General features: G+C 38.8%; 1 protein-coding gene across 1 annotated transcript in view; it reads right to left on the reverse strand.

Moving 5' to 3' along the window:
* The window catches only part of LOC124154119 (endoplasmic reticulum metallopeptidase 1-like), a 52,573-nt gene that overhangs the window by 20,523 nt on the left and 10,698 nt on the right, over positions 1-21,352 (reverse strand). The window contains exons 6-10 of the mRNA XM_046527650.1: positions 20,812-20,943; positions 18,701-18,821; positions 8,779-9,105; positions 4,407-4,642; positions 1,659-1,839 (exon numbers count right to left, since the gene is read on the reverse strand). Coding sequence (XP_046383606.1) covers positions 1,659-1,839; positions 4,407-4,642; positions 8,779-9,105; positions 18,701-18,821; positions 20,812-20,943 — 997 coding nt within the window. The remainder of the gene's footprint in view (positions 1-1,658; positions 1,840-4,406; positions 4,643-8,778; positions 9,106-18,700; positions 18,822-20,811; positions 20,944-21,352) is intronic.

Genomic DNA, 21,352 nt, shown 5'->3' on the forward strand with positions numbered 1-21,352 from the left:
GGAGAGATATGAGGTAATAAGGGAAGGGAACGATGAAAGTAAGGATATGGATATAATGAAAGGGCCTACTGCAAATGGGCATTACTGTTAAGTAAAGTAGTAAGTTCAAGTAGGGAGGGCCGCAGGCGGGGTGATTCGTAAAATCCTCGATGTAATCCAATATTTTCAGGATACCCTTAATAATTATCAAATATACTTTCTAACACACGCTGCAGTTTAAAAACCTGCCATGTTCTTCAATTACCGTAAATATCTCCTTCTACTTGTACTTATTACTTCCTTCAGCGAAGAATTATATTTATCTTAAAATGAATGCAAGGCAATCCTGTTGCATATCTGAAAAATAAAATGAAAAAAATTATCTTCTCTCATAAAAAAATTTCCTTACCGGTAGTTTTATTCCAGGAAAAAAATTATAATACTTTAAATAGAAAAGTCTTATTTTCAATTTAAAGGATGGGAGTAACTTGCGGTATTCAAAATGTAGACACCACTTGTATTTCGAATAAACTTAAAAATTGGGGAGTAACTGCTATTTGACTTGTAAAAATTGAAAAATTACTTAAAACCCTTCGTCACCGGAAGAGGAGAACGCGAGCACGGGTGGTAATCGTTACGAAAACGACAATATTAACACTGGCGTATATATTTACGTATTTTTCACAAGACGATGTGGAGAAAAAATTTAGTGGAATGATCGAAATGCTCCGAAAATTTTATTTGTAATATATGTTCTGTACAAGTTTACCAAACGACTCAGATGTTCCTCTCTCTTCCTCGCAAGAAACTTGCCGGAAAAATCCTTAAATTCTTCTCCGCTGTCTTCGATGGCGGAATTGTTTGGCTGCGGAGGGTGGGGTTCACGGGGCCTTGCTAGCTCTGAATTGCGCTTCGGGCTCTTGGCGAGGGTTAAAGTAGCCAACTTGCACCATTTGCACAACCCGATCAAGTCAAATCGATCCCCAGTGGACAAGGAACAAGTAAGCAATACGCGAAGGTCGACTTCGGAGAATAACAGAGACGGCTGCGCCGGGTATGTGGACCGACTTTTGAAAGTGATTGTACCATTGCTCCACAGAACGACTCATTGTGCCATATTACATGAACCCAAAATGGCATTCACGGGATCGCACTTCCTGGCTCTCTGGCAGATCGCAACCGAATGAGTCCAGGTGCATTTTGAAGCTAACATCCCCTTCACCTAGCCCGGATGATTTGAACATGCTGCAGCGTACCACTGCATCAAGAAAAATTTGACCGCATAACTTATGGAATGCACCTTTTATATTAATTAATTTTTTTGTTATCACTCATTAAAACAAACTCATGCATAATATCTGTAAAACATGGTATACCAAATACTACAAGAGTATCGTGCAATATAGACCACTTTCTGTTAAAAAAAGCAAGACACACTATTCTCTTAGGCTTTGAGTATCTATCCCCCTCATCCCTCCCACAGTAACGCCACTGTTGCAGAGCATTAGATTTTTCAACAATATATATACCCAGTATACCCAGTATAGAAATAAACAGTCTCTCATATGCTTCTAGTCACATTGAAATTGGCTGTATCATTTAGACGATGGAGCCACTTAAAATCAGGTGTCTTACTTTTTTTTATAGGCAGTAAGTTACAGGAGATAGCCAAAACTTACCTGGAATATCACAGGTTCTGGAATATGCAGAAATAAGCAGATGAGCAATGGTTGGAAACAATGTCATTAAAGTGAACAGAAAACTCGATCGTATTCCTGCTACAGTGGTAACAAAAAGCACCACGGTCCACAGAAGCTGAACTGCTAAACTATCTGCATAAACTTTCCCCCAAGGATTAAACTGCAGAAAAAGATGTCAAAAATGATATTACATATTATAATTGACCATGTACGTGCTATGAATGAAATTATGACTTTGTTTGCAGAATTAATTGTATGGATATCTCAACTTTCATAAACGCTTCCATAATGATATTATGTATTTTAAAGTTATTTATGCAAGTGGATAGTAATAAGGAATATTTAGATAAAATTTTTAATAAGAAATGGTGCTGGTTAGTGGTGTAACATCAAATGGACTCATTTACTATCAGAACCAAATTTGCAACTTCATTCATTAAATTAGCAAGAAAGGTAGTAAAATAAAGTATCAATAACAAATAATGATTCTAAATTCATGAACTCACTTATAAAATAAGGCAAAAATATAAATATTTTTCTATCCATTTGGAATGAAAAAGACTGACAGTCGTTGGAAGGGAGAAATTTTCTTGTCTTTCGGTGAAATTATTATTTGTGTCTTTTTTTATAAACACCAACTAAAACATAAGCAAAACACAAGTGCATCAAAGAATCAATACTGTTCGACATTACGTGTCAAACTCAAAGCAATTTAAATTAATTAATGGAGGAGGCTTTAGAGATATGAATTGAATAGTAAAATGTCATTAGAGATACTGGTTATTCAATCACCAGCTCTTGGAATCAAACTCTGAAAAGAATGATGATCACTAGAGCTAAGTCTTCACCGGTCCAAAATCCTCCACTACAACAATCAGGATTCCACCAATCCCGCCCTTCCTGATGCCTATCTCCAATGGTCTCTTCAACGGTCTCTCCTGAGAGAAGCCAGTAGTGGACGTATATGGGGGGTGTGCACCCCCCTTTCAGGGCTGCCAATTTTGTCAAACATTTCAGAACCACAGTTGTAACTTTTCTATATTATAAAAAGGCATTGTCTTTTACATGTGTACAATCATTTTAATTAAAACTTCTTAAACTTTTCATGTGATATGATTATATCTTATTACGACCAAAGTAAAGTTAACCCTTTCACACCGAATGGCACACCTGTGCGGCGAGGATTTTCTTCCATAAACAACGAATGCCGCACCTGTGCGGCACAGGTCGAAAAAAGTGACCGTGGTGGACACAATAGACCCACGGACCCGGTCACCCCTCGTGATCCGCCTTAGTGCGAGCCCAGTCCCATCTTCGGCCGCTCAGGTCGACCCTTTCTTATCCTCTCCACGCGGTGAACTACTGTTATTTGCAGTGTTTTCCAAAAATATATTTGTTGCTTACTTTTGATATCTATTGCTAGAAATGAATTCATCTTTTTTTGCTGACCACATGGAAATTTCAAACAAAATTCTAACGTTAATATCAACGGAGTTATAGACCAACTAGTAAATATACTAAATCCGTCTATATCAACGTTAGAACTTCGTTTAAAATTTCTGCACGCTTGAAAAAAAAACACAAAATTCATTTTGAATGTAAAAAATCGATGCGAACAACAAATATTTGCATATATGTATTTTGCATTAATATTTTAGCCAGTTGACAGCGGACTCGTCCTAGGAAGGGGCTTTTAATCCCTCTAGGGTCTGGGACAGAGGCCGAGGAAAGAGATCAGTGCCCCACTGAGTTGGGTCCAAAAATGGTTAGGGAGGGAACCAATGCCTTCAGTCGACGTGAAAAAGCTTCGTACAGGGGAGTAAAGAAAACTTTCAAGAGACTCGTATTGAGGAAGAATTTCCCTCAATTAAGGTCCGGCGTGAAAGGGTTAACTCAAGATATCTTTTTAAGTTAAGAGCTGATAATTACTCAAAAAATGATAATTTGCTCAAATTATAATTGAATAAATTAAAAATTTGGCATGACAGAGCAAATCTTTGCCCAGCAGTGGATTTTTATAACTAATCACAGAAAGCTTTACAATGTGCATTTCGCAGGACAAACAAGTTTGGGAAAGTCTCAAAAGCTGTAGAATTTTTTAACCTTGTGTCGGGCGCACTACTGGAATTGCTGAGTTCTGGTGCAATGTGCCTGAAAGGCACAGATGTTAAAATAAATTGTTAACTCTTAGCATGGCTTATTGGTACACCTTAAAAGTTTAAATCTTCATTATTAGTGTAGTCGAGCACTTACAAGATGTCTTTCATGCTATGCATAGACCACTTTACGTACCGTAATACGGCCCCAGACTGATCCAGCAAGGTGCGATTTAAAGTGCTCTATTTAGGCTATTAAGTATTATTATATGTAACGTAATTTAGGAAGTGAATTCTATAAGATCAGTGTTTTTTATTTTGCTATCTTATTTGCTTTTTTACCATTATTTTATTTCCTTATGCTGAATAATATGCCACTAATCTGTTGGTATAAGTGCAATAAGAAAAAGGCTAGATAGAGCGTGTCAAAACAAAAAGCTACCATAAGCATCAAGGGTCTCTGTCGCATAGTGGCATGGAGAAATGAAAAAAACCTTGTGCTGAGCCTGTCAGATCCATATTGCGCCCAACAGGGAAACAAGAGAAACATTATGCAATATATGTACACACTATGAAAATAAGGTGAAATTCTTGTGAAATATATTGATTTACTAGATAGAAGGGGACTTGCCTTCTGTTTCGGATCAGATGAAGATTCTGTTGGAGACAACACGTACGGCAATAGGCAACCAGCAATGGCTGGACAGTAGAAAAGAGGAAAGATGAGGGCTGGCCGGGAATACCAAGACAGATGACAGCCAAGTGTGTCCAAGATGAAAGCAGTGCCAATGCAAAAGAGGAGTCCAACAAACCAGCCAGAAAACACAACGGCACTGCAAACAATGATCCTGGAACTCTTCTCACTCCCTGCATTATGAAAAGGCAGATGTACATCAACTTCTGTGCATTGAAAATTGATAATACATACATATATAACATTTCTGGATTGATAGACATTGTTTTCTAGAAATGATGAAAATATTTAATTTATCTATATATATAAAAGAAAGTCGAAAATCGTGTTAGTTAGAACACTTATAACTCGAGAACGGCTGCACCGATTTCAATGAGATTTGGTTCTTTGGATTCGTCACAGGCGGGGTTAACATATAGGCCATTAAAAAAAGGATAATTTCACAAAAAAAATTCATCTCTTTCCTATGGACATGCATTTAGGAGTTATAGTAACACAACAATTGATAAGTCGGCCAAAACTACAAATTAAATAATAAGTTTTGTTTTTACCACTTTAATAACTGAATTTAGTAACAATATAACATTTTAATTACTAAATATATTCAAAATATTAATTAAATTGAAATTACATTTTTAAAATTTAATTCGAGCTGATTGTAAGCCCAGCCGTGGCCCAGCTCGAGTTGACACTTCACTACCGTGTTTGTAAACAAATCTCCAAGCAATTGTTGACAAACGGTAATGTCCGTGTTCCTGTCGAGGAATCGAGTAGTTTGCTCATCAACAAAGAGTTCCAGAATATGATTGATCACCAAAAGAATCAAAGATGGTTGATTTAGCGAGCAAGAACGAAGATGTGGATGACTAAAACGAGGTAAATTCAAATAGTTCGTACTCTGCATGGATTCGAATCTTTTAAATGCGTAACAAACGAAGACGAAATCACCAACTATCTATCTGAATATTTTAAGTCCTTGGACGTACCTGGCTTACCAAGGCACGATTTACAGAAAAATGTAGTTTCTGTGCTCATGATCTTTCGAAGCCTAAACCAACCATAACTATCCAACGGAACGTGTTTCATCATTAAAAAAATTGGTGATGAATGTGATTCACGCTACTTTGCTCAAAGGAAAATTCAAAGGTTAGGAAGTCCTCATTCCGTAGATTCCATGATCTCAACTCATATGCCCTTTTGAGCTAAAACGTATTCAATTTACAATTCGTGTTGCATTCGTGATAACGATTAAAAAATCGCATGGTCATTCTTTCAGTTTTTGTGTTGCTTGTGCTCATGTGCTAATGAAAACCCATGATTTTCTCATGGTCAATTTAGCGTGCTATGTTCACGAGTCGATAAACCATCCTCTGTATTTCATCCTTCGCTTCAAGTGCGTAGCTAGGATAGGGGGTTTTGGGCGCAGCTAATACCACGGGTCTGTAGGGTATAGAAAACTCGCTAAGCGGGAAGTGTGGGGGCACTTCCCTCAGACATTTTTTGAGATAAATGGTTCAAAATAGTGGGTTTTGCGGCTGTGTGAATAGTTAAATATGTTTTGTTTGATAGTCACCCGGCCCCCTAATATTAATAACAAAATCTTTCATAAAAAAATTCTCTAAGCTCTTGGGGGTTGGGGGGGTTATCCCCAAAAACCTCCCCTCGCTGCGTCACTGCTTTGCTTCGCTATATTTATTTAGCTTCATCCGCTTCATCTTGCGCCTGATAACAAAACAAAAACTGTTGTTTCCCAGAAGGTGCTTGACGCAAGACATTAAACCCGAATGTGTAGGGCTCACCGTGGTGCGTTTACGCATGCAGTACGTTTACGCAGTGCATTTTTTCCAAACAGAGATACTAAAACTGGCGCGCCTTAAGTCATTTAATGCGAATGCTGCTTCATAGGAGCTTTTCTTGCACGATTTTGAGCATCAGTCAAGCGTCGGTCTGGGGTCGTGTCAACCTGCCCACTGAATGGGCCAAGTGTATGCAACAGACTTGGACCTAAAAACATTTTTTTACAGCTAATAACGCAAATAGCCAACAACTGAATGCGTATAATTTTTATTTCATGAACTGCTTTATTAAACCACAATGCCCAAAATTTCTTAAGCTAAAACGTAAGAAAAATTGTTGAAAAAATCCGCGTAAACATGCTCCGATTCACCCTATGTAGATTCAATAAAGAAAATGTCTTTCTGACAAGCAATTTTGGTACTCATTTACGTAGTTTTATTGAATTTGTACCCTTACTTTATTATAATAAATTAAACATGATTAAAAACGATACAGCCGCTCCTGATTTATAAATGGTGTAAGTAAACTGTAAGTTCATTGATTGTTAGGCGGTACGAAGTTCGCCGGGTCAGCTAGTAAAAAGTATAAACATCATGATGATGATATATATTAATAATTTGTAAAGGAGATGATTTGTTGTCATTTACCTGCCACACTGATGCCTTTAACTTAGTGAAATCCTTCTGAAATGAGCTCTTAAAACCATCCTGCCTTCAAAGTATAGCACAGGGTTATCCAGGTAGTTATACATCCTGGATAACATCCTCATAGAAATTCACTCCATATAGTGCTAACAAAAACACAAGCTCTTAATTTAATAAGCAGAAGATTTCCACGCATTAAACAACAAAAAATAATCACTCACCAATACTACAGGCATAGGCCTCACCATAGGCGATACAGTAGACTCTCGTTATTACGAAGTTCACGGGACCGAAAAACCTGAGGTTCGTAATAACGAAGTTCGTAAGAACGTTACATTTAGGAATCGTAGAAAAAAATTGTGTACTATAAATGCGATTAAGTTACGCGGAAATATATGTAAATAGGAAAACTCGTTTCAGTTTTTCAACGGAAGACTGAGCCATGACGCAGGGTTGATATCTTCCCGAATACATGAACTCCGATATTCAAACTAGATGCGTCCCAAGACCTTGTTCCTAGGTTGATAAAATTACAGTCCGGCCACCGAGAGTTGTCCAATAACAGACAAAATGGTCTGGGTAGGGGGCAAGGCTGCCAGGCTAGAAAGGGAAACGCTTGCAAAGTGTTCCGTGAAGAAGAGAACCGGAAGGGACGACGAGCGGGAAGGTCCTAGAGGAATAATCACTTGTTTTTTGTGATTCGAAGAATGGGCGTGTTTTGGTGGATCAGACTTTTTTCGGTGCTCGTTTATGCATTTGACAACGTTGTATGACTAGACGAGGGTGTGAGGTGCGCAAGGGGGACAGCGATTGGCTTTAAACCATGCTGGCGCAGGATTATTCGCCCCTCTTATTGTGCCGTAATCGGAAAACCCTCGCCAGACGGACTGTACGTAAGTTATCGAGGAGTACTATTATCCTGCGGAATGCAACACTGCATTACACGTATTCGCTAACTCACGATTGTGGTGAACTGAGTGAAATCTAGTGGGGCCTGCGATGCATCCGGAGCCAAAAAAATAGCTATCCGCGGTGAAATGCTGAACAGTTCCTAAATTCACACCGGATTCAATGACACCTTATTCAGATTGTGATCACAGTGAGAGTTTCCCAGCGCCACACCGCGTAGTATCGGCCAAATTCGTAAATTTTGAATGATTGTGTCTCTGAAAATTCGTAAATCGAATGTGTATAGGAAGAGGATTGACTGCACATCCAATTTACTAACGGTTACGAGTGGGTCACTATGACTTCACAACGCTGACTTGTGCGTGGAACTTCGTAAGAAAGTCCATATTGTAACCGCCGGGACCGGGACTTAGGTTCGTAATTTCGTAAAAACGAAAATTTCGTAATAACGTTTCTTTTACTACAGCTTGGATAGGCCTTTTCGACGGGACCAACGATTTACTTCGTAATAACGAGAACTTCGTAACAACGTTGTTCGTATTAACGAGAATCTACTGTAGTTGTTAAAAGGGTCTTCTACTGCATTCAGGTAAGGATTAAAATTTATTTTGGGTGGGTATATTCTAGTGGCATTGGCGGTGTAGCATAACTATGTATGCACATTTTTTAGCCACTTTGACCACATGACTCTAATTGAGATAGACAATCAATAAATGATAAAAGATGATTCAGTCTTAAGCTACAATACCACATTGAGCTACGATTTTTAACACTTTTCTTTTACCTTCCAAATACTTTAACATCAAAAATATCATTTATGTACCATAAAATCATACTATTTTGGGTGTAAAAGAAAGAATATTTAATCATTAGATGTGGCATGACTATGATATGAGAAAAAATATATAATGAGACCACAACATTTAGAGAGCAAGTTCATACAATTACTGCATACTCACTGCTGGAAGGGCCTCCAAAGGTCTTGCTAAATATGACGACCAGTGAGAGTACCACAGTAACGATGTTCAGGAGTAACCCGACACCCTGAGAATACTCCACCATGAAGAGCCCCATCACGTCAAAGAAAATGGATTTCTTAGCCATGGACTCTGCAGAGAGCTTAGAACTGTTCTGCGGAATGGTGAACTCAGGTGCAGACATGATGGTGGGGATGAGGGCCAAAAGGTTATCACCAGTGTGCTGCATAGACCCCAATGATGTTCGGCTGATATCATCATATTTAGTGTGATAGACATAACCGTTTTTTGCATGTGCTAAATCCAAGCCTAGAGTTAGAACAATAATAGTACAAGATACAATGAAATACAGTAGACCCCCACTTTTTGATCTCATCCATGTCAAAATTGTATTGCAAGAGGGTAGTTTCCTTCATCAAAGGAAAAGAAAGGCATTGATTGCGATTCGTAACCCACCATTAGTGTATTCATAATCTACAAATTATTTGGTTTTAGAAATCCTAGTTTAGTCGAATGTTAATGGCCAATTTCAACCTCATTTGAAAAGGCCAGATTAGCACCCATGCGATGCCACTCCAGGTGAGTCACAGGGACCTAGATGCTATATGAGTAGTCAGGAGTTTTACATTGCCTGAGATTACCAATGCATTCGTAACGCACAGAGCTCAGGGAAACATTTCTTAATAATCACCTATCAAAATTGCGTAAGGTGGGAAAGTTTCCTTCGTTTGATAGGGTATTAATACAGTGAAACCTCTATACAACGAACCCCTATACAACGAAATTTTAAGAAAACCCCTCTATTTCGAAGTCAATGGCCCGGTCCCGGTTCCTTCCAATGGATAATGCACGCAAAAAAACCTCGCGTAACGAACCTCTCTAACTACGAAAACTCCGTACAACAAAGTCCACACTTGGGCCCAAAACAGGAAAAGTGCCCCTCTAGAACGAATTATTAAGAATAAACTCAGTATTTTACATTTTATAATTTTTCCTTAGATAATTACGTAATAAGCAGGAAGTAGAACTGCAGCGGAGGGTGCCGTTGACGTGTCTGCTAAGGCAATGAAGATAGTATCGACGGCAACATCGGAAAAGGCGCAAGCTCAAACGGGCTCTCGGATTCACATGCATATTTTCTAAACGCGTGAGAGTGTAACACGGCCCCCATAAGTCATACTATGTAGAACTGGCTCGCCACCATCTGCTTGTCTCGTATCAACTCACTCTGCGACCCCTGTTCCGAAAGTACGTATCAAATGTCTCTTCGGAGTTGTTGCGAGCGAAGTTGGGAGGGGAGTTCGTAGCCACCGAGAGACAAGGCTTACGCAAGTGAGCAGAGAAGGTCGGTGACGTCAGGACGAGTGGGGTTACAAATGTTGTTAGGGAGTTGTTGATGGAAGGATAGTAGCATTGTCGAAGAGATAAACAGAAGTTGTTTGAATGAGTGAGACGTGAAAATAAAACTATAATTTGAAGAAATTAAAGAGGTTTTAGCAGTGGTTCGTTCTACGGTAGCAGTGGATGTTACTGAAGTTCTACTAAAGTGTAAAAAGTTGTGCAATTAGCCTAACTACCGCAGTGTTCTGACTGCCGAGGAAATTACAAGACGGGGCCCTAGGTGTCTGTTTTCAATTTCCCGAGCGATCCAGAAGTTTGACAAAAATCCATTCGTGCCATTATGAGAGAAGAACTTGAGCCCACAAAGAACAATAAGGTACGTATCGTATAGTTATAGAGGTATTGATGAAAGTGTATACAAAAGAATTTTTGGTTTTGTTAAAGATGCCTACTTATTATTTCGATGAAATTGCAGAGTTTAAATTTGAAGGGTATGAATCGATGGATACTTTTAAAGTCTCCTGAGTGATTAAACATTTATTAAACGTTCCTGCCTTAGTTATAGGAAGTCTTTTTTGGTAATGATTGCAGTGGTGGAAAAGTTATTCATTGTTAAATAGGTAATTCGGCATGTTTAATTTAGTCATGAATCCCATTCGGTGGATCGAAGTATATCATTTAATTCAGATTGATATTGCTTTAAGCTATTACTGAAAGGTTCTTAATATAGTGATAAGTAAAGGTAGCACAGTGAAATTACTCCAGTGCATAAAAAATCTTTGTTTTTATGTCACCGTTTGATGTGAATGAAATATTTTCATGATTTAATATAAATATTTACAATTAATCTTGTGGGTTATAATTAAAGAGATGAGGAGTTGAATAGCGGCATTCACTTACTACTTAAAAAAATTAGAATTTCTTTTAATTTAATTGACAGCAGTCCAAGATTTCCTGTACTTGGAAGTGTGTAAATTATTTTAATTTTATTGTTTGGTGGAGTCAAAGATTGTAAATTTAGTCTTGCTGGCCAAATATTCAAGTACTTACTTAATTAATTATAAATAAAAGAAGCACGACCGTGGTATCATTTAAACATATATAAAAAATCCAATCGGCTAGAGTAGCATTTATTAATAGCTTTTTTTATTGGAAGGCTTATTGTATTGATCGCAGCGAGAGAAAAGTTATTGCTTTCTAGTAAAAAATTTGGGAAATTCGTCAAATTTTATTTATTCATGACTCCTATTTGGTGAATCAATTCTTATTAATTCCTGAATAATTTATATATAATGAATATATATGCCATTGGACATTATCATTGATTATCATTTGTACCCGAAGACGGGAGCTGGAACGCGCCCGAAACTGTCGTCTGCAAAATATGAGTCAATGCTGAATGAACCCGAAAACCAATCACCAAATAACTCACCGCGGAAGCCTCCGTAATAAATATTGTAGTCCCTATACACGCCTCAGTTTTCTCAAGGTTAAAACTTAAAGGCATGAGGGGTAGAATGGAAAAATAGAGTAGTCTAAAGAATTGAAAATGCTTTAAAATAAATTAATAGTCATTCAAAATATCATGTAATGGGAAGTAAGGGATTACTTTTTATATGAGCGTATCTATGTAAAATATTTAATTTGATTGTTGCACTGAGACCTAAATAGTGAATTGCATTGCTTTTACAGGTGTGTGTGAAGAGAATTTTGCTCCTCATGGCATAATTCGTGAATTAGGGAAGTATGATGAGAGAACAGCGAGATTACTTTCCGCACCATTGAAATGGTCACGATTGAGACGCTGTGACATCCTAACTTCCCTATTACCCCATCTACCTGTCTTCCCAGGCAAGCATACGGGAGAGCCCAGGCAAATGAAGAAAGGTGAAGGAATTTTCTGCATTGGAAGAGACGGTGGAGGAGAGCATTACGGTGAAGGAGACATACAACCGACAGAATATTATTTCAAGCTTAGTGAATCTTGGAGAAAAGTTCAGTTTCTTGATTTGTGAAATGTTTGGACAGTGGTTCATAAGCATGACTGCATACTTGTTCCGAACACATTATCCTCAACCCCATACCTTGAATTTAGCTCTCTGTTGTGGTAAACTAGGCACGCAATGTTAGTGTTAATTTTGAAAAAGTTCCAATTTTAAAACTAGGGAAGTTTAGCTTACGCAAGAATGTTTATAATGTTGGAATCTTAGGTGAGACTTTCTCCCAAATGTTTTGATCTGCCTCTTCTGGTAGATATAGCAGTGACTCCTTAGTCATTGCCTCTGATTACTGAAAATCTGTCATGCCAGACAGTGATCCCTGTTATTACTTTATTGGCGAACACCTGTCCTTGAAATCTGTTAACAAGCCTGACTATTCCACAGATTTGTAGATATTTAGTGCAATTCTTCTCTCTCTCTATATCTCTCAACTTCTGCTTAAAAGTAAAAGTACCAGGGAAATGTGTGCAGCCGCATTTGAGAATGTCCTCTGTGATGTGTACAATTACACTCGAGTTTTGATGATAATAATAAACATGTTAATACGCAACTGTTGACATCCTTATTTATGCATCACCTCCACTCCCCTATGACCTTTATTTTTAAACAGGTCCATGGTATCCAGATAATCAATTTCGGAGAGGAGCTCGTCAAGTAAGTGAGATGTCTAAAGCTACCGGAGTGATATACTGAGATTTTTGGTTAAAGCCTTTGCCAGCTACTTCATTCCGATCAGATTTTAAAACGTATTAATTAACGTCTCGTGGAATAATTTATCATATATTTGGAGAAAACTAATGAGCTGTTGCTTTTCAAAGAATTCCCCGCAGCAAAAATGTGTTATTGAACAAGAAGTTCGAGCATTGCGTTTGCTTACTTTCGGTGGTTTAGTTTGCAATCGTAAATATATAAGGACGTTAAGAGCTGAATAAAGTAAACCTGAAATATTTGTGGTAAATATTTTAACGTAGCAAAGTAAATGAGAAGGAATTCGACTATCTAATTAGAAAGAATTACGCTCACTCCAGTTGCGATCGTTCAAGCGAACGACGAGTGACAATAATCTAACCCTTCTCGTCGTGACGTCACGGCTGGTTGCTCAGGCCTTGTCTCTCGGTGGCTACGGGGAGTTGCCTTTTTCTCCCCCTCCCCCCCAGTTAGCTGGAGGATGAGAGCGGGTCGGATGACTAATGGACCGAGAGGGGCGGGGGCGTAACCATGGCAGCCGGCCAGCTGTAACCCAGTACATAAAGGTAACCTGAGAAGATTTCTACGTAATGTGATCTTGCTCGGTGAAGGCCATAGTCAACTAAGATAACTACAGATTACTCATCCACTCCTCTATCACCCTTCTCAGCTAACAGGGAGCGAAGCATTGGCTTTATTTGTACCTACTTTCTCTTATGGTGGGAACCGCCGGAGTTGACAATGTATGTTTACTATGGCGAAGTATTCAAAACTTCATTGGTTGGTGTTCAACCAATGAGCGCAAATTTTTGTCTATTCCGTCCCCATCCTAGAGGAAAATCTGGAGAATCCCCTCCACCAAATATATATATAACCGTCTTTTCCTTGATGGATGTAGTCCTTTAACCTGCAAGTGGTGCGTTTGCTCGAGATCGTACATATATTAGCTCGATTGCTTGAGGATACCATCTTCATTGTGTTTATGGAACGCCCATAATTCGATGGGGATCTGGTCCAACTGGAAGAATTTCGAAGCTGTTTTGGATTCCACGCCGATCGCCAAGAAATTTAATACTTGTGACACGGATTGGGCGAATACGTTGTGGAAGACAGGTAAGACTGAAAGTATTTTATTTGATGATTCTCTACCAATTTTTCTATTACGCCATGAAATTATTTTGCCGTTTAAAATCACTGATGTTTTGAAGTATTGCATCTCGTAAAGTAATTCATCTGTTGCAATTGTATAATAATCAAAGGCAATTTATTTCACAATTTTGAATAAAATTATCAGTGATCCTTCAAGATATAGCATTTTAACTACGTTTTTGATAACAAAAAATACTAAAAAAACCAAAAAACGCCAACAACTCTCCATTGAAACGAAGTTGCAAATTTTGGAATCGGTCGACACTGGAGAGAAAAAAACGGCAATTGCGGAGAGATTTAACATTCCGGCATCCTCACTTTCCACAATTATTGCCAACAGGTACAAGATGGGAAATGGTATTGAGAAATTTGGTCCGGAAAGGAAGAGGTCTCGGTCATGCAAAAATGACGAATTAGACAGGAAAGTATTTGAGTGGTTTACGGAAGTGAGAAGTGCCAATATCCCGTTATCTGGGTCCATCCTACAGGACTGGGCGAAAACAATAGCCCTAAAATTAGGGATAGATGATTTCCACGCCTCTAATGGATGGCTCTCAAGATTTAAGCGTCGGTGGAATTTGACGACTCTCAGGGTATGTGGGGAGGAAGCAGCAGTCGACGTGGCCGTGGTGGAGGAGTGGAAGAAAAATTTGCCTTCCTTGGTGGCTGGGTATGATCCCAAAGACATTTTTAACGCCGATGAGTCTGGCTTCTTCTATAATCTCCTTCCGCACTCCACGTTTGCTACCAAGGGAGAAATTTGCCATGGGGGCAAACGAAGTAAAGAAAGATTGACCGTTCTTTTCTGCACTAACAGTGACGGGTCAGAAAAGTTGAAGCCTTTCGTGATTGGTAAGTTTGTGAGTCCGAGGTGCTTCAAGCATGTTAAAAAATTGCCATGCCGTTATGGGAATAACAAAAGTGCGAGGATGACGGCAATTTCATTTAGAGAGTGGTTCGCATCACTTGACGCAGTCATGGGGGGTAAAAATTGAAAAATTCTTCTTTTCCTTGACGGCTGCACCGCCCACAAAACATCAGATATGAAGCTGAGAAACGTGAAAGTCGTACATTTTCCCCCTAATTGCACAAGCAAAGTGCAACCACTCGATCAGGGGATTATTTCCCTCGTGATGAGGACATATAGAAGGCAGCTGGTTGAATATCTTCTACCTAGAATAGGAATCACGGAAGACATCAAGTCGCTGAAGTGGAACATCCTGCAAGCCATTCAGCGTCTCTGTGTTGCATGGGATGGAGAAGAGAAGAGCGCAATCACGAATTGCTTCAGGAGGGCAGGCTTTCCCGGAGAGATGGACGTCCAAGACGACCCACAGCCGGAGGAGAGGGAGGAATGGGGCGAAGTCGCACAATTGTTAAACATTGAAGGGGTATCTTTCGAAGACTTTGCAAACATTGATGATGATCTCGCTGTTTTTGGCAAGAATGAGGACCCTGAAATAATAACAGAGATGCAGGATGTGAGCGATGAAGAGAGAGAAGAGTCCAGCAATTGCGTAGTGCGCCCCAGTTGGAAGGAAGTGGTGGATGCAATAGATGTTTTGGAGCGAGTTTTTATTACTTCAGAAGATGGAATAGAAAATTTGAAAATTCTGCGGCAGGTTGAGCAAGCAGCCAGTAAAGAAATGAGAAAAAGGATGAGACAGACAAATTTGCAAAACTATTTTAAATAGAATAATTTTAGATTAAAAAACTTAAAAACAGATACTGTCTCTTATTTATTAAAAATATTATTTAAACCCATTTTTTTTCGAAACTTGTATAAACTTCCTGAAGTGTAATCATTTGCAAAGAATATGGAATGTTTCGGCTGAGGTAAGTCTCAAGAGAGCTGACTGTATATACAGCGAGGACAGTAGACGATGCTGTATTTATATTTGTGAGGAGGTAAGTGAAGGAGAGATAAATCGAAAGGCAGATTACTAATACATGAATTTTGTCCTCCTTGGTGTGTGTCAAATAAGTTGGGTTACTTGAAGAGCGGCAGACCACAGGGTCACGCACTGTCGGAGACGCATGAGATTTCGGTTAGGGGAAGGGGAATCACTGAGGAGAGGAATGGGCGAGGGAGGGCTCCCCGAAGAAACGTGGAAGGGGAGGGGAGATAACAGCAGCATTGTAGAGAAAGCGTCGACTAAGTGCGTAGTTCTTCTTCCTTTCAGAGGGGAAATGTTATTGAATAATAGACATTTTGGTATGAAATGTTTGGGAGTGGTTAGTTGTAAATCCACTCCTTTCCTCCTCATTTCAGTGCGTGCGTGGGGTTAGACTTCTTGCTGTGTCCAACTGGAAACATCTCCACTCCAAATTGTTAGCATGAAATATTACCAGTGCAACTAGAGTTTTCAGATTATCGATCTTCGCCTGGTTTGGGCAGAAGTCCTTCAAGTGTCATAAAAGACGCGAAAAGGAGTGGGATCAGGTTCTTTCACGTGTTTTTATTCTCTGCTAACGTAACGTAACTGATTGCTAACGTAAGTCGTATTGAATTGGTTAGATAGTGCTTTACTGACTAATTATTCCAGTTTAATAGTTTTGGCCTGCAAATGGCACATACGAGAGATACGTTCGGTAAAGGACTGAAAAACCACAAACCTCGCTTAAAATTGACTTACAATATCTAAGTATGAAGAGGCGAACTGGATGAATTCCCAGCGATTCCAACTGTCCTTATACTCGGGGAATACTTTGTTGTTGTTTTTTGTCTATCAGTGGGTAAAGTAATTGCGTAAGCTTGGTTTCGCTGAGCGTAGCCCGGGGCAACCTACTGATGACGGTTCCGGGATTTCCTTCCTTACCTTCCAATTCTATCCTCTCCCGAGGGCGTCGGCAGGCTCCTTTGTCGCGACGACCCCCTCCTTTTCCCTACCTTTTTACCACCCCCTTTCCTTGGGTAACTCGGGCGTATAAGTCTCGGACTTGGTTCTCGGGCTAAAGTTGAAAGGAGATTTTTAGTCTCTCCTAAACACTGGATGAAAGGTGACAAAGCGTGGATTCAAATATTACCTGGCTTACTCGAGGATAGTACAGCGTTTTGGTACCGAGGAATGGGTGTACCAGCAGAATACCGATCGTGTCCAGCTTCTATTAAGTCATACCTGAGAGGAGTATCGGTCATACCGAATGCATTATCATCTGAGATTGCCATTGTTACTTCGATTGCCGACTTCCACGATTTTACTCGTGGTAACTAACACGCCCCACCTAACTTCCATCGTCGTTTATAGATATTAGCACATACCGGTCACGAACATAGATATTTACCGGAATTTCAAAAGGATGCCAACAATGCACTTCATTTCGTAAGTCTTTGGGCAATATTGCTCTTTCAGGCAAATTTGCTGCACAAAACTGCCATTTGATATCGACTTCAATTATTGTGCTCAAAGAATAATGCCGACTAGATACTCAGGAAAATTATGGATCACTCTTTAAGACGTGATCCTTTGACATTAATTTTGGCGCTCCTTAAATTTCAGGCCATAGTTAAAGTAAGCGATGAGACGTAGAGCAGAATGGATGATGAAAATAGTAATTTCAATAAGAAATACGCAGATTGAAAATCACGCGGTGATAGCCACAGTATTATATAGAAGGTAAAAAATAAAAATTGTTTATCATCACTCTAGGGAAGGTTTTAATGGCGAATGAAGCAAGATTGATAAATTTACTCGACTAGCATTGTAAAGCACACGGAACACCTTGTGCCCCTGCGAAGACGCAACCCGCTCGTTACCCCTATACAACGAAACCCTCTACAGTGAAGTCATGATTTTCCCGGTCCCCTCAAATTCGTTGTACGGAGGTTTTACTGTAATCCTTAGTTAAGCCAAGTGCTCCCTGCTACCTGCTAGCAGCCTGCATTGTATTGGCACTCATAGCCTCACACCAAGGTTGCCTCACGCGGTGGCAGCTGGAACTAGAATGATGTCACATGGGCTTTTCCCAGCATTCATACTTAGCCATCGCATTTTCGCGCTTTTAAAAATTTTCATTTAATTGCGAAGAATATCATCATTTAAAAATCTAAAAGCGTGAAATACGTACTTCAGGAGTAATAATCTTTCGATTTAGGCAGTTAAAATAATAGGAAACCACCCTATTACGTGCATAATTCTCAGCTTGATTAGTTGGCTAAATATACATACATCCATAACATAGCAGCATTTACATATGATTATTAAACTGATTCCACATCTAGAAAAAATGTACAGATTCAACATGCAATGAAATTCATTATACAATCAGAGCTACAGAACGGACAAATAGTCGAAAGCAAGGGTCTACTGAAAAGAAACAAGCAATGCAATTAGTACACCTTTAAGGTACATATATATTTCTTACCTCAAGGTAGGATTACTATCTCACAAACCCCTGCGCAAGACCCAAAAAAATCAATTCACAATAAACCGCTTCACATATTTGCATGCCAAGATCTTGGCAAGGGGGTTACACACATAGAGCAAAAAGTTAGAAATTGCTAAGGGAATATGAAGCCATAGTAAGGTAGAGAGTAGACATGATGAATGTGTTTCAATATGTAACCCTTCATCATAAAAGCTTTTTTCCTGACTGACTAGCTGTTCTGCCAAACCTTTTTAAACTTCCAGCCACTAATATTTGATAAATCTCATTAATTTTTATGTTGGCCTGATGCAGTAAGAGAGTGATACCAATCTAGAAAATAATTATTGATTAATGATTACCTGGAACATTACCAAAATCTCGAAACACTCTGAAGTCAGTGTCAGAGGGTATCAAGCCACTATGGAAAATTTCCTCCAAAAGAACACTTGCAAACGGGTGTGGTACAGATTTAGCATAAGCCTATATAAAATAAAAAGAATAAATATCATTACAAGACATAAAGGCACATGAGAATATTTGACCACAGTAATCCTTTTAGTGAGGCAGGCTGATATATCAGCTCTTACTTAGTCCAATTATTTAATATGCCATAATTTATTACATTGCCATAACTTATATCAGTATAATATTTTAATAAATATATTTAAATAAAAATATTTTGTCAATATTAATCAATTTTACCTTATCAATAAAAAAAACGCATATGTGCATACAATAAATAGCTTTGCATTTTTTTTCTCAGTTACTACATTTTATGAAAATACCCTCCGCATTTCTTGCCAGAACCCCAGGAAGATGTATAGCACTAAGAGGGTTAAGGACAGCCACCTATCAATGTACTGCTACCTGTGCATGTGCAATTCATACATTTAAGTACCACAGCGGGGCCAGAACGAAGAGTTTTGTTAGGGGGGCAAAATCAGTTTGCCACCCCCTATCTCCTGATCCTCCTTCACGTACCATTCCCGTCCCCCACCACTATGAAAAATACATCTGTAAGCTATTTTCTCCAGATATGGTGGTTGAAATTACACACCTTATGTTTACCACCAAGAAGTTTTATCAATATTATTATTTAATAATTTATAAAAATAATTATTGTTAAATAATTTAAACGTAAAAATAAATAATTTTTCTGATAAGCTCTTCAAATTTTGCCGCCTCCTGAAATCTGCTGTCAGGGGCATGTGTCCCCTCTGCCCCATCCTTGTTCCTGGCCTATATCGTATATATCACAGGATATACCTATACATTTTATATATAAAAAATCTTAAAAATATTCACCATTTTATTATTGTTGCAATTAAAGATTTCAGACCCTCAAGTAACTTACTCACCATTTTGTTATCTAGTTCTAATGAAAGATTAAGAAGCAAAAAAAACTGCTTTCTCATGGAGTCTGATCCACCCTTGTTGTAATCTGTGTTACAATGCATACATATTCTCTATAAATTCTATAGGACAAGTATAAAATGTTGGAATTCATAGAAGGAAGAAAGAAGTACAAGAATGCTAACACCGAATAAGGGCCACAAAACTAAAATAAAATGAAGTAGAAAAAGAAACAAAATCAGTTGCAAAGGGAGGAGAGCTAAAGAAATGTGGATGAAGAATATCTACAAAGATAAACAGATCAACCTCTCAAGTGGAAACTACTGATAGGATAGAAAGGAGCTTAAGGCCGGATACACAAGGAGCAAGGACAGAGGTCTCCTGATTGAAAATGAAGAGAAGTTGAAGAGATGGAAGGAGTAAGAAAGAGTAATACCAAGGAAATAATCTTACCGTTGAAGAGGAAGGTAAATTAGAAAAAGATGATAAGGATGCTGCGACCCAAACATCTTAATTTGATGCCTGGACTGGACTAAATGACCTGTAGATGAATAAAGCATTTGGAATTGATGTTTATCCTGCAGATCTCATCAAGAAGGGAAGGAAAAAGATCTTCACTCTGCTCCACAAAACCCTCTATGACATGTAGACAATAGGAAACACACCAAAGGAATTCGAGAGATGTTCTTATTTTCAAAAAGAAGAGAGAGGAGAAATGTGAAGATTTTGGGACCATTAGCAGAACGACTCTCGCATTGAAGATATTAGCAAGAATCGTCACCAAGAAAACAATACCTAAGGCAGAGATGTTTTTGAACGAAGACTAATTTGGATTTAGGAAAACAGGGGCAAAATGGAAGCCGTATGGGCTGCTTGCCGAGAAGTGAATAGAGAAGAAAAAAACCTAAATTCATCATATTTGCGGACTAAGAAAAGGCTTTTGATACATGGATTGGAATGCAATGCTTACAATACTGAAAAACATTGGAGTACCTATTTTACAATATCCAGAGAATTATCCACAATTTATACAAAAACCAAGCAGCTGTGATCAAGCCTGGACCAAACATATTCTTTCTCCCAATTGGTGCACCAATGCATGCAGAATGAAACTCACCTCTACAAGCCATAAGTTTCCTGGCCCAGCTTGAAACAGGGCCTCCTTCCCACCTGCACCACCAGCCTCTAGGTTGATGAATGCTCGAACTTCCTTGGCCCATTCATGTTGGGTTATAAATGCATGGGATGCCTAAAATGAATTATCAAGGAAAAATGACGCATTAGACCTGAGAGGAATTGGGGAAAATAAAATAAGATGATGACACCACATACACTCAGACAAACTGACATGATCAAACTCCCTAACCATTCTTGTTAGGCCCAGCTCTACAATTGTCCAAACAAATCAACCACATTACCTGTCTGGACCAAGTTAAAAATAATTTTCAGTAGATTTCAGTTGGTGGTGTTACTGGATGATGTTTAGCTAGAAGTGTGACCAGACTCCTAAACAACTACCCAAGGTGAAAGGGTAAGTATGCATATGTAGTGTGATGAGTGATGGTGAGAAGCTAGCCAACACTGGCAAACCAGAAATTAAGAAGCCAAAATAGCAGGGGAGGTTAGCGATTCAATAGTCAGGAATATAAATTGACATT

This window comes from Ischnura elegans, chromosome 2 (assembly GCF_921293095.1).
Source record: "Ischnura elegans chromosome 2, ioIscEleg1.1, whole genome shotgun sequence".
Taxonomy (NCBI): Eukaryota; Metazoa; Arthropoda; class Insecta; order Odonata; family Coenagrionidae; genus Ischnura; species Ischnura elegans.